An 18,410-nucleotide genomic window follows, 5' to 3' on the forward strand; every position below is an offset into this window, starting at 1 on the left:
CTATATGGCTATTGTCTTACATACGGTTGGGGAATGTTTAAATAAGGCTCTATCTCGCAGAGACCTTGCAAAGAAGGATTGTGTTTGTTTGTTTGTTTGTTTTTAACGCCGCACTCAGCAATATTCCACCTATATGACGGCAGTCTGTAAATAATCGAAACCGGACCAGACATTCCAGTGATTGACATCATGAGCATCGATCCCCGCAATTGGGACACGATGACATGCATCAAAAAAGAGAAGGTAGTGAATGAAGTTACATCACGGCGTGTGACGTTGATGGGTCAGGAAAGTCATAAGTGATGCAGGTCTCAGACATTTACCATTTCTATCACTGATGAAGCATGCAAGCATCCAAATGATGCCAAGAAGCATAATCAAGGAGTGACCCAACAGTCATAGGTTTCTGGGACGCCTAAAAGACGCATCTCTGCACAGCGTAAATGCTTATAAAATATACAGCAGATCAGATCAATGTAAGGAAACTGTCCTGGCGCCAGATAGCTACGAATCTGTATTAGATAATCTGTTCTTATCTGTTTCAACAGATCCCTCGTAAACAAAGTCTCCTAGTATGTAATGTCTGTCGTTAAAGGCGGTTAAATAGATCAAGTGGTCCGTCCCTGGTACGTGTCATCGATATTTCGCTTGTAACAACACCAATAATATAAATGAGTGAGTGAGTTCCCTTTTAGCAATATTCCAGCAATATCACGGCTGGGGACACCAGATATGGGCTTCAAGCACTGTACCTGTCAGGAATCGAACCCGGGTCTTCGGCGTGACGAGCGAACGCTTTAGCCACTGGCCTACCTCCAATTTCCGCTCTGGTCAAGACTAACCGATATGCACTCAAAACTATACCCTTGTTGACAATATCTCTTTATCGTCTGCGACCGTACTCTGTGTTAGGATGGCAATAAGTCCATTATAATTATATATGAATGCTGTTTCTATTACGAAAAATCACGAGAACGTGTACAAATAATGGCGGGTGCTCATCCGTCTTAAAACACGATAGTATAGTATAGACGTCAACGTTATAATCGACTGCTCTCGGCGCTCGCGTGGTGCGATTCATCCTTTCAATACAATTTCAAGACAAGATACTGTTACAATCACTCTGCTTGCGATTTGATACATATAAAGTATATTACCCACGCAAATACGTGACGGTATCAACACACACTCGATTGGTGCTGCACCAGTGTGCAGAGCTGCCCAAATAAGATAGACTACGGTAACAATACCTCCCCCCACTCATCAGATTTGGGCCTCAAAGCAGTCGACATTTAGGAACAGACGGATCCAAAATGGCGGACATACATCTTGCTAAATAGAGGTAAGGGTTTTAGCTGATCGACAGCGTGTTGTATGCTTATGTGACCAGCGAGCGTTTGCGTTGAACCTGTTGGATAATATCAGATCAATATATTGATATATTGCCTTGTGTATGTGCACAGAACAAAGAGATAATCTTGGTAGAAAATGACTACCAACCTGAGAATGGCTGACATGAGAACGGTGTAAGGAGACTTTCCTTGACGGGTAAGAAAGTTGCCCGTTCGATGTTTGTATCCGAATATCACACACGATATGCATTATAACGATACTCAGCTGATAGGAAAGATTTTGTTGTGTTTGTTAATCGGTAAGCGCAGGAAACTACCCTGGGGAGTTTGTAAACAAACTTTTGAAAGGGTTCGCTTATCGCTATGTTGGGTTTGAAGCAAGCTTGGCATCAAGCAGAAGATATTTCTAATGAGGCACTATTTCGCATCTCCAATGGGTCACATCTCGCAGTATGTTGTAGTCTGGAGCGTTCGTTTATTAAATGCACTTTCAATGTGATTCCGATGTTGTTGATCGATCGATTGGAGACACGCCTGTCAAAGTTTACGGTCGAGAAGCTACCCCGAGTGTGTATTTGGTGTGTATGTGCACTGGATAGCGGGTGTACTTTGTGCAATACTGAAGATATTTCTCGGAAATCAGTCCAGTTTGAATACAGAAAGGTGATACATTGCTTATACAGCACAAACTTGTGTTTATTTTGCAATGTGTATACGTTTTGTTGTACAATGTGTGAAAAAATGATGGGCTATCTGTTTTGGCAACATTTACCTACACTGTTGTAGACATTGCCATGTATGTACTATGTGTAAGAGTATTTGTTTTGAAGTTTATATCTGTATTACACATGTTTTATGGGATCATTTTCATTTTATTCAATCCTTGTAGAAGTATTAAGTTTCAACCAGAAACTGGAACTGTTGAGGATATATATAATTATGTATTCTGATTGCTGGTGACATTGTTTGAGATAAAAAGCTTTTAACGCTAATCCATTTCTGTCAGCTATGAAAGGTTTTATAGAGCAATATTTTATCTGTAAATGTTTTTTACTCACTTGTATCATGAGTACAATGTCATTTGATACGACAGCTTGTAGCTATTAATGTCAGTTAGGACTAGCAAAAAATGAATAAATATTCCAATTAGGCCTTATGGGGTAAATGTTTTCGGAGTAGATTTCATGTTTATTTGTTACGATCATACAAGAGGGAAATATTTTAAAGAGCTAGATTCGGTTATAATTTCACTGTTGCGTAGTGATGAGAATTAGATATTTTTATAAACCTTTTTATTTATGTAAAGGATTTTTTTTTATACCAGATGTGAAAAGTAATACTTGTCGTGATTTTGTTATTTGAAAAAAAACTCACAAGGAATACTGAACATGATGCTGATGTTGTAATGGTCAAACATATAAATATTGGTTCAGCATGGTTATCCAAATTGCACCAGTCTACTTTATGTCTTTTGGTAGGTTTTGTTTGTTTGTTGTTTAACGCCGCACTCAGCAGTATTCATGCTGTCATTAATCGAGTCTGGACCGGACAATCCAGTGATTCACACCATAAGTATCGATCTAAGCAATTGGGATACAATGATATGCATCAACCATGTCAGCAAGCCTGACAACCTGACAAGCATAGTCGCCTCTTATGACAAGCATGGGCTGCTGAAGACCGATTCTAACCCGGATCTTTGCAGGTCGTTTTGGTTGTTGACTTGTATGACATCAGAATTAAAACATGTTGTTAGTACTGTGTAAGCATAGTCAGTACAGGCACAATACTACGGCTGGGATGGGCAACTCGGATACCCGGGTCGGGTGGGTACTGAGTCGTCCCCGGGTACCCGCAGGACTACCATGGCCCCGAGGTTAGTCACGTGATATATTGTTTAATGAAAAAAAATATCCTGAACTCTAAAACACTAATATGCACAATTTCCTTCTGACGTTTCATATGGTTGAATAAAGATAAAATTTAAGTCAACTTCAGTGTATGCATGACCAGATTGTTTAGTACGTACATATTTTGCCAGGGATATGGTCAAACAATTCCCATTTGGAAATGTTGTTCTTATCTCTTGAGACCTACAGTGGGTACCCGGGTAGGGTCGGGTAATGGGGGGTAGGGTACCCGGGTAGTAAATTTGGACTCATCCCAGGCCTTCACAATACCCCATGCAGCTCTAAGATCAGAGTGACCTGTGAAGATTCTGGGGTAGAAGAGGTCTTCAGCAACCCATGCTTGCCGTAAAAGGTGACTCTGCTTGTCGTAAAAGGCGACTAACAGGATTGGGTGGTCAAGCTCGCTGACTTGGTTGATGCATGTCATCGATCCCAATTGCGTGGATCGATGCTCAGGACATCAATCACTGGATTGTCTGGTCCAGACTCGATTATTTACAGACCGCCGTCATATAGCTGGAATATTGCTGAGTGCGGCGTAAAACAACCAACAAACCAACCATGATCAGAGTAAACTGTGGACTCTATGTGACTTTGCTAATTGTGTGTAAAAATACCCAGTGCTGTGGATCGCTGCACATGTTATCAAATGCAGTTTTACCTGGCCAAGTCTTGCTTATTTACTTGATGCCATGATGTCGGTGCAGTACGGCTGACAGCAGTGTAAGACAACATTCCCTCACCTGTAGCAGATTACCATCCTGTGTGCTGCACTTGTCTGTGTTACTAAAGTGTGCAATGAAATGGACTGATAATGTTTTCAATTCCTTAAGAAGTTCGGTATTTTGAAAGATGTGCACACCATGCAGATGATGCAGATGATCCATGTCTTTGCCGGCTGATATTGCTGAAACATTGATTGCCGCGGCAATAACCACAATCATACAATATTTTGTAAAAAGGAAACTTTTTTTCCATTTATAATGGCCTAAGTTGGTTTACAAGATTGACCAAAAGAACCTTAACAAAAATAAAATAAAATGACTGTTGACAGTTCTTTTGTTTTTGCCAACTGTTTTACAATTAGATCTAGGCGAAATGAAAAAAAACAATAGCACAAGATTTTATCCTTGCTGTTTGTAAGAAATGGTCAATGATACTTATAAAAATCTTTATTCTAACAAAAACAACCAAAAATTATTTTTGGTAAATGTTGGAGTTGTACTTCCATGACAGATTTTTCCCAACATTAGTAGCTCTACAAAATTAAAGTTGAAAATTATTTATATTTATTTCCCGACCACCTACATTGGATTTTAGGCCACATTGTTAGTAAACCAACTAATAAAAATGAAAGCACTGAATCAAATAGTGAAAATCAAATATTTCCCTCTAACATATCTAATGCTGTATATATTTGACCTGTGGGTATTCCAGGGTAGACTTGATCCCAGTGTGTCATGCTGGTCGTACAACTAATGAGGATTATGTGATTGGGATTTGTGACTTATCTAAATATGTGTCTTATGTAGGCTGATGACATGGATCAATGCACATGTTTTCAGTGGCCTTGTAGCCAAGTGGTTAAAGTGTTTCATCGGCAAGCAGGAAACCATGAGTACAAAGTGTGGAGCCACTAGAGGTGTTCCCTGCACGATATTGCTGGCATAAAATAATATTCACTCCTGTTTTCAGTCACTGGTTTGTCTGGTCTAGATATTATTATTGACAGGCCATGATACATCTCAGACCCGTGTAGATCTGGGGTAGAACAGGTCTTCAGCAACCCATGCTTGCCGTAAAAGGAGACTATGCTTGTCGTAAAAGGTGACTTACGGGATCGGGTGGTCAGACTCGCTGACTTGGTTGATGCTTGTCATCGATCCCAATTGTGTGGATCGATGCTCATGATATTAATCACTGGATTGTCTGGTCCGGACTCGATTATTTACAGACCACCGTCATATAGCTGGAATATTGCTGAGTGCGGCGTTAAACAACAAACGAAAAACCATGATTTATCTGGAATATTGATAGGTTCCTTGCATGGTTTTGGACTTGGTTTAGTTAGTCACTTACTGAGGATGAGAATGGACGGACAATTACATGAAGTGCAGTTTGATGTAAAGTCTTTAAAGAAATGTTTGATATTACATGTAACAAATGTTATATTTGGGATAACACTTTCTTAGTAAAGGACAGACTCTGGTATTTCTTTTTTCTTCGGTTGTGTCCCATCTGGGTTTGAAACCACACTGTCAGAGTGAGGCACCTAATCGCACACTAAGACAGCGATCTAACCCTCAGCCACTGAGCATGCTGAGGCTTCAACAAAAATGAAAGTCTGACAACTGGTAGTCTAGATCACATACTTTGTGTACCCCTCTGACAAGTGTGATATTTTATGTTCGGTCATTTATTGTGCATGGAAGTACTCCCCTAAGAAAAAGTAACCCAAGTTGCAGGCAGATTGGGCAAAAGGCTCAGTGACTGGTGGAAAGTAATGGCATACTGGTTTATACTTCAAGGAGTTGTATTTCCTTTGACATTATTAGGGCTTACAGGTCCCTAGGCAAGTGAGTTAACTGACTTTAAAAGTACAGTTTCCACCCTTGCTGACCCAGGATGCTATTATGGAGTTATAGTTTGGCTGGACCAATGAGTCTGTGCATAGTCCAATCAAAGTCGAGAAGCGAAATCGAAATCCGGTTCGTAAAATGTTGTGCAGATTTTGGTCTGTTGCAGGATTTACAAAACATGTGCACCGCCAACTCAGCATCAACAGATATTTTCCAAATCTTTTCATGTTTTTAATCAAGTAGCTCACGTTATTTGATGCACTTTGTGATGTAAGACCTGTTTTATCACAAAACACCGCGATATTTATCATCTTGACTGGGCACCGCCATTTTGTTTGAAGCAAATGCAAGTGATACAAGAGGCAGAGTCTGATTGGTCCATAGGAGAGGCATAGAAAGGGCAAAACTCGTAATAGCCACTGGTGGCACTACGATCGAGCCCAGAAATTCCAGCCTAGATCTGCAAGGGTGGAAACTGGACTTTTATAGTCAGTTAACTACCTTGCCTCGGGAAGATGGTTTTGTAGTGCATATTCATTTATTTTGTATGCATGTTATGCTGGGACATTAATTTTGGTCTAGATATGGTGTCAGGGGTTTAACATTACCATTGCCTGAAAGCGATGCATAACTACAAGTCTTGTAGTGTTAAAAAGTCACCGACCAATTGTAATGAACAGTATTCAGTTGTATTGATAGTGAGTGAGTGAGTGAGTTGGGTTTAACACTGCTTTGAAGAGTAGTCTAGTTATATCACAGCGCGTCAGCTTGATGTGGGAGGAAAGTCTGAAGTGATGCTGGTCCTAGATGTTTACGACTTTGGTTGTATCAAAAGTGGTAAATGAAGGCAAGACATGGATTTCAGTCTGTGTATCTAGCAGTCTTCCAATTTTATGTGAAACAGTTCTTTAAAATGACTCTTAGTAGCAATATTTCAAATGTTGGCAGATATAATTTTATACATGCAATATCATTTAAATCACATCTTGGTTCTCTCTACTGCTAAACAAAGATCTGAGGACATCCCATTATGGGTCACGTCAGACCGACCTTTCACAAACTTTGACCGACCAGTGGAATGACTGACAAGAAGTCTACATGAGCAGCTTTCTCGTGCCTTAAGGCACTAGTTTCAAACCGGTGAATACAATTTCAAGCATATTGACAAATTCTCATTTAAACATGCGAAAACTGAACAAAAGAACATTCTGGAATGGCTAAAAGATGGTCTAAATTGTATGGATTTATTCGTAAAGCCCGTAACTGATGTCAGAATACCCCATTTTACATCTTTCGAGGTTGCATGATTAGAAAACTCATTCAAACTGTCACTTTCCTGATCTGGTAAGTGACGTTCTGATTGGTCGGATGAAAGGTCATTCTGAAGTGACCCCTACTGGAATGTCCTCAGATCTTCTTTTAGTGGCAGCAAGAACTAAGATCTGAATTTAATGAGATTGTCATACAGACAGAAAGAATCCAGACACGTTTTGCAAGTAAACCCGCATGTTGCTATTTTAGTAAAGCGCAATAATCTTGAACGTGACGTTGAGCTCCAATTTCACCCCTTCTTGAACAGGTATCTAGAGACCTACAGCAGAAGATACTTTGTTTAAGAAAGAGAAAATCCCTTTGTCTGATTACCATGATGAAGAGTCACCACATGAAGATCCTCATTTCTTAATATCTTTTTGTCAGGACATAGTTCCTACTGCCCTGTGAAAATGCATATTAAGTCATTAAATGCCTACTTCTAGAGTTGAATTCATGATCCACTAAAATAGACTTCAAGTGTAGCTTTCCACTCACAACAAATTGATAATAAAACTGTAAATAAACAGCTCCTAACAGGCAGCAGGTATATTACTTGAGTTATTTCATTCATGTAGAGCCATTTCCTGTGGAAACTCCCACCTCGGTTGCTTGCGTCCTTCGTTACATTGGCAGAGATCAGAATGTACTCAAGTGGGCTCACCTTGTGGGATGGACTCACTTAGGCACTCTGTACCTGGGTCACAACAGGTACATACATATTGTCTGACAACACCTAGTACAGGTACATACCTGTCTGACAACACCTGGTACAGGTACATACAGATTGTCTGACAACACCTGGTACAGGTACATACCTGTCTGACAACACCTGGTGCAGGTACATACCTGTCTGACAACACCTGGTACAGGTACATACAGATTGTCTGACAACACCTGGTACAGGTACATACAGATTGTCTGACAACACCTGGTACAGGTACACACCTGTCTGACAACACCTTGTACAGGTACATACAGATTGTCTGACAACACCTGGTACAGGTACATACAGATTGTCTGACAACACCTTGTACAGGTACATACAGATTGTCTGACAACACCTGGTACAGGTACATATCTGTCTGACACCTGGTACAGGTGCATACAGATTGTCTGACAACACCTGGCACAGGTACATACAGATTGTCTGACAACACCTGGTACAGGTACATACAGATTGTCTGACAACACCTGGTACAGGTGCATACAGATTGTCTGACAACACCTAATACAGGTACATACAGATTGTCTGACAACACCTGGTACAGGTACATACCTGTCTGACACCTGGTACAGGTGCATACATATTGTCTGACAACACCTTGTACAGGTACATACAGATTGTCTGACAACACCTGGTACAGGTACATACAGATTGTCTGACAACACCTTGTACAGGTAGATACAGATTGTCTGACAACACTTGGTACAGGTACATACAGATTGTCTGACAACACCTAGTACAGGTAGATACAGATTGTCTGACAACACCTGGTACAGGTAGATACAGATTGTCTGACAACACCTGGTGCAGGTACATACAGATTGTCTGACAACACCTTGTACAGGTACATACAGATTGTCTGACAACACCTTGTACAGGTACATACAGATTGTCTGACAACACCTAATACAGGTACATACAGATTGTCTGACAACACCTGGTACAGGTACATACAGATTGACAACACCTTGTACAGGTACATACAGATTGTCTGACAACACCTTGTACAGGTACATACAGATTGTCTGACAACACCTGGTACAGGTACATACAGATTGTCTGACAACACCTAATACAGGTACATACAGATTGTCTGACAACACCTGGTACAGGTACATACCTGTCTGACACCTGGTACAGGTGCATACAGATTGTCTGACAACACCTAGTACAGGTACATACAGATTGACAACACCTGGTACAGGTACATACGGATTGTCTGACAACACCTGGTACAGGTACATACATATCTGTCTGACAACACCTGGTTCAGGTGCATACAGATTGTCTGACAACACCTGGTGCAGGTACATACCTGTCTGACACCTGGTACAGGTGCATACAGATTGTCTGACAACACCTTGTACAGGTACATACCTGTCTGACAACATCGGGTACAGGTACATACAGATTGTCTGACAACACCTTTTACAGGTACATACACATTGTCTGACAACACCTAATACATGTACATACAGATTGTCTGACAACACCTTGTACAGGCACATACAGATTGTCTGAAAACACCTGGTATAGGTACATACAGATTGTCTGACAACACCTGTTACAGGTACATACAGATTGTCTGACAACACCTTGTACAGGTACATACAGATTGTCTGACAACACCTGGTATAGGTACATACAGATTGTCTGACAACACCTGGTACAGGTACATACAGATTGTCTGACAACACCTGGTATAGGTAGATACAGATTGTCTGACAACACCTAATACAGGTGCATACAGATTGTCTGACAACACCTGGTATAGGTACATATATACCTGTCTGACAACTTGTGGTACAGGTACACATCCATCTGTCAACAGCTGGTACAGGTACATACATATCTTTCTGACAACACCTGGTGCAGGTACATACATATCTGTCAACACCTGGTACAGGTACATATATATCTGTCTGACAACACCTGGTACAAGTACATACATATCTTTCTGACAACACCTGGTGCAGGTACATACATATCTGTCAACACCTGGTACAGGTACATACATATCTGTCTGACAACACCTGGTACAGGTACGTATATATCTGTCTGACAACACCTGGTACAGGTACATATATATCTGTCTGACAACACCTGGTACAGGTACATATCTGGATGGACCTTCAGTACTTGTCATCAAGGAATAGTTGATAGACTGACCCGGTATATTCAGTGTTCAAGTGCTGTGTATTTTCCAGTTTTGTACTACTTATAATGCAGAATTTGAGATACCAGTTTTGTCTCACCTGAAACATAGTGTTGTGTTAGCTTTTGTCATGGATCATAGTGTTACATCCACTGTAAAAGAAACAAAGCTTCTGTTTGTACACACAGGTGATCTGACTTGAACATGTTCAAAGCTTTGTTGCTCACATAATTCTAATCCCATTCCAAACATGGCCGCTTTGACAGCCATATTGAAAATGTCTTTTTGATCCATCACCAAGATTATTCCGACATTTAAGCATACATTAGTGTGTAACGTGATCATGCTGATATGCAGAAAGTGTCATGATGTATGCCTTTGGTGAAGTTTGATTGCTTTACTCTGGTTAAACCATTGATATTGACAGCCCTTCCCATTGTATAGTTTGACAGGTAATGAAGTGCAACCCATGTAGATCGCATGCTAGCATAAGAGCTAGTCGCCCATATTGTCTTGAGCTTTGCAAGACACTTGACCAAGCCATCTCCTGCTCCGTGATCTGACTTCGTTTTACTTGTCTGCCCTTGTCACAGTGTTCGTGACTGTTCATTATAGTCATATAGACAACTATTTTGTCACATACACTACCGAAAAGAAGTTAAAAAACACCCATTCTTTCATATAACTATAGTTAATCAGTCATGGGCTGAATAGAGCAGGTCCCAAGTAAAGGTGAAATAGGTCAGGAGCATAGGAGGACTAGATCCCCAGTATAGGCAGAATAGGTCCCAAGTAAAGGTGAAATAGGTCCCCAGTATAGGCAGAATAGGTCCCAAGTAAAGGTGAAATAGGTCCCCAGTATAGGCAGAATAGGTCCCAAGTAAAGGTGAAAAAGGTCCCCAGTATAGGCAGAATAGGTCCCAAGTAAAGGTGAAATAGGTCCCCAGTATAGGCAGAATAGGTCCCCAGTGTAGGCAGAATAGGTCTCCAGTATAGATAGAATAGGTCCCAAGTATAGTCAGAATAGGTCCCCAGTATAGACAGAATAGGTCCCAAGTATAGACAGAATAGTCCCCAGTATAGACAGAATAGGTCCCCAGTATAGACAGAATAGGTCCCCAGTATAGACAGAATAGGTCCCAAGTATAGACAGAATAGGTCCCCAGTATAGGCAGAATAGGTCCCCAGTATAGACAGAATAGGTCTCCAGTATAGACAGAATAGGTCCCAAGTATAGACAGAATAGGTTCCCAGTATAGTCAGAATAGGTCTCCAGTATAGACAGAATAGGTCCCCAGTATAGACAGAATAGGTCCCCAGTATCCCATGAGCTGACAAGGAGGTTTGGTAGTTACAACATGAGGTATGGGTGAATATTGCAGACACTGAACAATGAGTATCTGTACTCACTCAAGGGATGGGGTGTCTCTAGGGATTAAAGCATTCACTCGTTATGCCAACACAGGTGTAATTCCTCCAATTGGTACACTATGTGAAGCCCATTGTTGATGTCTTCACTGTTAGAATGTCACTTAAGCAGCTTATATAATGCTACTCCACTTACCCTCTGTGTGTCTCTGTGTGTGTGTCTCTCTCTCTCTCTCTCTCTGTCTGTCTCTCTCTCTCTCTCTCTCCCTCTCTCTCTGTGTCTTACTCTGTCTCACTGTCTCACTCTGTCTCACTGTCTCTGTCTCTCTCTCTCTCTGTGTCTCTGTCTCTCTCTCTCTCTCTGTCTTACTCTGTCTCACTCTCACTCTGTCTCACTGTCTCTGTCTCTCTCTCTCTGTCTCTGTCTCTCTCTCTCTCTGTCTTACTCTCTGTCTCACTGTCTCACTCTGTCTCACTGTCTCTGTCAGTCTCTGTCTCTCTCTATTTTGTGAAAGTGTTTGGGTAGAGGGCAACTCAACGTTTCACGGATATCAATATGTCCACCTGACAAGTTGTTTTAAGTAGATTTTAGTACATGTTTTAGGATATACAATCTTCATCTGATTCCTTATCATGTTAAGGAGTGCCAAGAAGGCTTTAGAGATAAGATATCCGATATATGTTTCAAAACATATAATGAAAATAGGACATGTCAATTATTTGTTTTCTTTCTGCAGTTATCTGCCCTTGAAAGATAACCCCAGTGAAAAATAAACGTTATTGTTTGTCCAGACACTTGAATGTTTAGTTCACATTGTAACTTTGTCGCTCTAGTTGTCAGTGCTATAAGGTTTCGCACTGAGAAGCAGTCATTTTGTCATGAAACGGCTGAGAAAACTGTCATTTTGAAATATCTCTCACTAATCACAAATCTATTTGCGTGAAAGCGTGTCTCACCTTAATGATCCCCACCCACTCATGTAGTATAACAGGTGACCGTTTCATACCAGATAAACTATGTTGTTCAAAGATAAGATTTATCATTGTCTGGCCAAAATATTATACATGCTTTGTTCTAATTGCCATATGTGACCAACCATTTTATTTGGTGGTGGTGAGGGATTGAGATCTGCAATCTTTTTAAGAGCTTAATTTGTTTAGGGGTTCAGTTATTTATTATAACATAAAAAAGTGCTCAATTATTTATTGTTTTAATAACTAAAAGTAACGTAATGTTTTCTTTCTTTTCATTTAAATATAGTCTCCACGAAAAGTGCACATTATGTTTTTTACTAGAACATGACATACATGTGACCAACCATGAGATAAGGGACATTATGGGTGAAAAATCACATTTTGACTTTTCATTATATTTTAAAATTACAGCATCTTCGGAACACAAAAGTACAATTCACAGGCTTCAATTCATATTCATTACAGAGATACATGACATCACACATTTGGATCTTCACTGAAGTAAGTTGACGTCAAACATCTTTATGGCGTCACAGCACAATTTTCTCCAAGCACCCATAAGGTCCCTTTCCCACTGGTGGGTCACATATGTGATTTATGTAGGATTTGAAACTATGTGCAAGCAAAATGGAGCAAAAACATAATTTGGTCAATATATTTGGGACTTTTTTCATAAATTTGGGGGTATTTTAATATTTCATAAATGCATTCTTATTTATTGATCCTGTTTTCTGTCAAATACAAGTCACTTCTGCAAAGCCATCACATTAATTATTTCTATTATAACAGACTTGGCAATTTCTTTCATTCCAATTATGGAATTGTTACTGACAACTGCTTCAGAATTTGGCCTTTGAGCAGGTGTAGAGAAGTCCCAGATTATGTAAGGGTGACATGTAAACTGGTATGAGCCTGACTCTTCTGACAACCAGTGTGTACTGACATCCCTGATTACAGAGATCTGGTGCTAAACCCTGCAGTGTGTGCTTCATGTTGTGCAGGAGTGGCCTGCCAAGGTAAATGTCTCTGATTCTTACGAGTAAGGTTTGTTCTGACATTAACCATTGTACTGATGACTGGTTAGTCTGGTAGTGTAGGTGTGATCGTTACAGTAAGGTCAGACTAGTAGGGGAGGGGTGTTATGGATTTTGATAGTGAAAAGTTTGGTCGTTAGGTCGAATTTTGTTTTTTTAAATGGGCATACAGGATTTTTTTAATCACCTTAATGTTTGATTTGATTTTAAAAATATTAAGAAGTCTTGGCCTGGTTTGGGTTTTTATAGATATTATAAATTCAATACCTGACAGCGGCATTTCATTGTCATTTTTATTGTCAAAGCGATTTTTACTATCAGCGGTATTAAAAGAGCATTATCATTCCGATTTCATTTTTTACTGAATTTTTTATATTTATGGTTGGCAAAATAAATGTAAAACCTAAATTTGTTAAGATGTCAGTTTTGCTGTAGTCAACATGAGGCATGGGTGACCCACTGTCTGAAGCTCACATATTTACTAGGGCAGCAACGAATACACTATAAGGCGAATACGATTCGTATAATGAATATAGGGTAACGAATACGAATATTTATTCATGAATAATAACAAGTCAGCAGTTGATGTATTATTTATGATATTCAGTGAAACAATAACAAAATAAATTATTTGACATGGTTTGTTAATTATTAATTTATTATACATTAATAAACTTCACTTATCCAGTTACTAGTGTCTGCTCAAATGCGACAATGACCAGTGACTTAAATACTGTCACTGAAGAAATCTATGCATATAATATGTTCTTACGGATATTTAAAGGGTCAGGGTATGTAAATGCACATGACTGCATATTCATGAATATTCGATTCTAGTGACCATGAATAACGAATTCAATTCATGAATGGATACGGTTCAATTCACGTAATACGCGAGTGAATCGTAACAGCCATAATATTTACAGTGCGTAATTTTGTCTCCTAGCTGTCAGGACGCTTGTTCTGGGATTAAAGCACAGATTCACTGCTTTAGTAGTCTTGGTTTGTCAGTGCAGTACATGTATGCATGCACCTGAGGTACACTGTAGAGGTTGTATGACCTGCATCTCTTTGAGCGTTTCTCCTACATTTATCTGTGGCCCAGTGCACAATGGTCCTGCAATTTGCTGTGCAGAGTTACGTCCCTTTGTCATGCCAGAAACCTAACATCATGGTTTGATTCCCAATTCACCCTGATTATGTTTCCAGTTTTTTTCAAAACCATACCAATGCTCATTGGTTATTTTCCAAATTCGTAAACATCTAAGAACTCCATGCATCATTTCGAGCTTTTCTCCAACATAATGCAGACACGCTGAAACTAACGTGTTCAACTGAAATACTGTTCAAATCAGCGTGAAGCCAAACTTACTTCTTCTACTTTATCTGATGTTCAGTGATATTACTGGAACACTGTATAATTTGACATTAAACTCCATATCAGTCGCTTATATTGGGTAGCTCAGTCGTCTAAGGCGCCACAATTTGCTGTGCAGAGTTGCATCTCTTGGGCACGCCAGAAACCTATGATAGTGGGTTCGAATCCCGGTTCGCCCCAATTATGTTTCTTGTTTTGTCAGCACCATACCCGTGCTCGTGGGTTTCAGCGAAGTGGTAAACGTCTGAGACCTGCATCACTTCAGGCTTTCCTCCCACATTAAGCTGAAACCCTGTGATATAACTAAAACACTGCTCAAAGCAGCGTTAAACCCAACTCACTCACGTATAATGGATTATTCATTTACAGTTTGTTTGTTTCAGATCATGAGAGAGAAGAATGGTTACAAGTGTTGGCGACTCGTGTAATGTTCCTGCTAAGATGACAAGCAAGTCAGTATTGTGGTGGAAACATTTCTATCCCTTCCTGTGGAACACTCTATCAAAATGTGAAAGGACACAGTTGGCTTCTGTGTGTTTCTGATAACCTATTGGATCCTGTCCCTCTCAAACCAGATTTCTGAACCCTTTCTTCAGTCAAAATTCTGATTTTTCGTTCTGTTGATCTCTCTACCATGGTATCTGTTTTCCCTGGTTGTAGAACCAATATTGTCTTGCGGCTTTCCCATGACTTATAAAATCGACATACGATGGACGAAAAAATTGAGGAGGATCAGCCTAAGTTATCTATACCAAAGTCAAGTTCGTTTTCACCGAAAATCACGCGACCAAAGCTGCCATCGTTTACCGGCAGCCGGTCCACAAGTCCAAGGTCAAAGACTGACCCCGGCAGAGGTGATATTAAGTCGATAATGGAAGATATCATGAACCTCAACAAAGTCGATTTCCCCAAAACCTATGGTCGAATGCATGGATTGAGGTCTCATGCACCAGGAAAGTCCCAGTCAACAAACACGTCTCCTTCTGCGTCTCCTGTCGTGGGTTCTCCCACGGTGGATGAACCGCGATCTGCCTTTTCAAGGAATCGAAGTCGCAGTTTGAAACAGCTAACTGATAAACTCAAAAGTGGTGGAAAGTATAGCACGGAACCCAGAAGTGCTAACATTCCAGAGACATCTGATGCACTCCCAGACAGAGCAAAACCTACAAGTCCCATGGATTCGGAAGCTGATGCTTACGGCACTGAAGCTGATTATTATGATCAGACTGAATTAGACACAGCACAAGAAACACCTCAGGAGGAATACCCAACACATGCAGGATCAGATCCTACAGAGAGACAAGTTCTGGAGTCTGCAGCAATGGTTCAGTCTCAGGATTCTGTGGACCTTGAGATGGAGGCCCTGACAGGAGAGAGCAGCACTGATGGGCCAGATGTGTTGGTGAGAGAAGATCTAGCGGAGAGTGCAGGCAGTGCAGATAGCCCAGACCTCATAGGTCTACGTGAGAGAACACCAGAAAGTGATGATCAACGAGGCGATGATATTAAGACGAGTCGAACGTTTGTTCGACTGAATATTGAAAAATCTGGAGATGATGAAGGTGTGGGCGATGGGGAGAGCTCCAGCCCTCAAGTTAGTACTTTCACTTATCATCCTATTGGTCGTAACTCCCCTTTTCTGAAGTTAGCTGCCACTGCCCCATGTCCTAAAAGACGGACTGGCATCACAACTTTGGCAACATTAGGTCGTGTTCAGCAAATGTATGGAAGAGAGGAAGCAGGTAGAAGTGACGACCAGTCTAACAAACGATCCCAGCGCCGTGAACCCAACCAGGGCGGTGCTGGTCAGAAAGTGTCTCCTGTTCGTTTTATCACACATCCCCCTCATAGGAAAGCTACATTCCGGGAAGAAGGTTCCGTGGATAGTAATGGTTTTGGAGCTTTAAAGTCCTCCTCGGGAGAGAGTGAGGATGACCAGAAACACAGCCAGCTGTCTCTGGCTGACAGTCAGCTCTGTGCCAGTGAGGCAGGGGATGATCCCACCTACCAAGATGTTATGGAAAGTGTTGTAGGAGAGAGTAACGATCCTGGTGATCGGAAAAATGGTAAATCTCTAAAACAGAAATCCAAAAGTGACCCTAGTGGCAGTAAGACAAGGGAGATGTCTGACTTTTCCCAAGTCATGGACTCCAACCAGTCTCAGAGTGCTCCTCTCTTGTCCAAGGAGGACCGAGAAGGAAGTCTTGATGATGACTTCCGGATATCGGAGGAAGGGACGAAACCCAAGTCCCGCTCAGAGAACATTCTCTCCTCGGGAAGCAACATTGAGGAGAGTATAGTGGAGCAGTCGACGGATGAGGATGAGGAGACAACTGATGATGCAAACAATTTACTTAGTCCCGACTCCCGCAAACATGCGACAGTGTTCTCCTCAGCTCCCTCCACTCCTCATCGCCACTCTCCAGTTCCTTCTCTGGAGTGTACAGACCATCTCCTCAGTGTCCCTGCCCCCAAGAAACCCATTCTCCGAAGTGCAAGCTCAGCCAGTGTGTTACAAAGGAAGGGCCATGGTTCCAAGGATAAGGACAAGGATAAGGATGTGATACGGAAGTACAGTATAACAACTGATGAGAAGGCAGCCTCCTTGGTTCCAGACTTTGCACCTATAGGAGATAACAGTGGATTAGCTATAAGTATGCCCTCAGTATGGAAGGATAGGCTTCCCAGCTCAGAGTCCCCAGACAGAGAACCTTCATTCATAAAGGTAGGTCTCCACAGTGTCCTCTTCTTGTCACCAGGCTTTGATGAATTAGATTATGTGCCTCAAAATTCTGACAGATTTGTGTCCAATTCCTCAGGTTGAAAATTGAAAATCAATTTTGGTTGTGATTTCCTTGACAATTTTTGCCTGGCAATACAACTATTTTTTATTTGGAATTAAGTGAGTGAGTGAGTATGGTTTTACGCCGCTTATAGCAATATTCCAGCAATATCATGGCGGGGCACACCAGAAATGGGCTTCACACATTGTACCCATGTCGGGAACCGAACCCAGGTCTTCGGCATGACGAGCGAACACTTTGACCACCAGGCTACCCGACCGCCCCTGGAATTAAGTGACAGGTTTGACTTAAGCTTGTACATTTTGGCTTGATCATGTTTTCCTATTGTTTTTTATGTGTTGGTCGATGCTGAATTGAACACTATTCCAGCTACGTGACAGTAGCCTGTAATTAATCATATCTGGACCAGACAAACCAGTGATTGGTGTTATGAGCAATGATGAGCTACACAGTCAGGGCACTTTGACATGCAATCAACCATGTAAGCAAATCTTACCACCTGAGTGCATTTAGCCACCGGGGAACACAGGTGGCCCAGTTGTCTAAGGCGCCACAATTTGTTATGCAGAGTTGCTACAATCTATGATCAAAAGTTTGAATCCTGGTTTGTACCGAATATGTTTCTAGGTTGGTCACAATCATACCAATGCTGTGGGTTTCACCAAAGTGATCAACTTCCATTATCTGCATCATTTGGGGCTTTCTACCCACAATGAGAGCTTTGATATAACTGGAATACTGTTCAAAACAGCGCTAACCAAACTCACTCACTCACTTCTTTCTTTCTTTAGGTAATCATTTGCAGATATATCCAACA

General features: G+C 41.0%; 1 protein-coding gene across 4 annotated transcripts in view; it reads left to right on the forward strand.

Annotated features, from left to right (window-relative positions):
- The first annotated feature begins 1,225 nt into the window (after positions 1 to 1,225).
- The window catches only part of LOC139450693 (rho guanine nucleotide exchange factor 17-like), a 114,305-nt gene continuing 97,120 nt past the window's right edge, over positions 1,226 to 18,410 (forward strand). The window contains exons 1-2 of one of the 4 annotated variants that reach the window (XM_071232495.1): positions 1,226 to 1,342; positions 15,173 to 17,514. In XM_071232495.1, the coding sequence (XP_071088596.1) occupies positions 15,499 to 17,514 (2,016 nt within the window). In that variant the 5' untranslated portion in view covers positions 1,226 to 1,342; positions 15,173 to 15,498. Of the gene's footprint in view, positions 1,343 to 1,528; positions 1,549 to 1,932; positions 2,016 to 13,345; positions 13,394 to 15,172; positions 17,515 to 18,410 lie in introns of those variants that run through there. The other 3 variants (XM_071232498.1, XM_071232496.1, XM_071232499.1) reach the window with 3 other exon arrangements.

This window comes from Haliotis cracherodii, unplaced genomic scaffold, assembly GCF_022045235.1.
Source record: "Haliotis cracherodii isolate W230 unplaced genomic scaffold, xgHalCrac1.p SCAF_8, whole genome shotgun sequence".
In the NCBI taxonomy this organism is placed as follows: Eukaryota; Metazoa; Mollusca; class Gastropoda; order Lepetellida; family Haliotidae; genus Haliotis; species Haliotis cracherodii.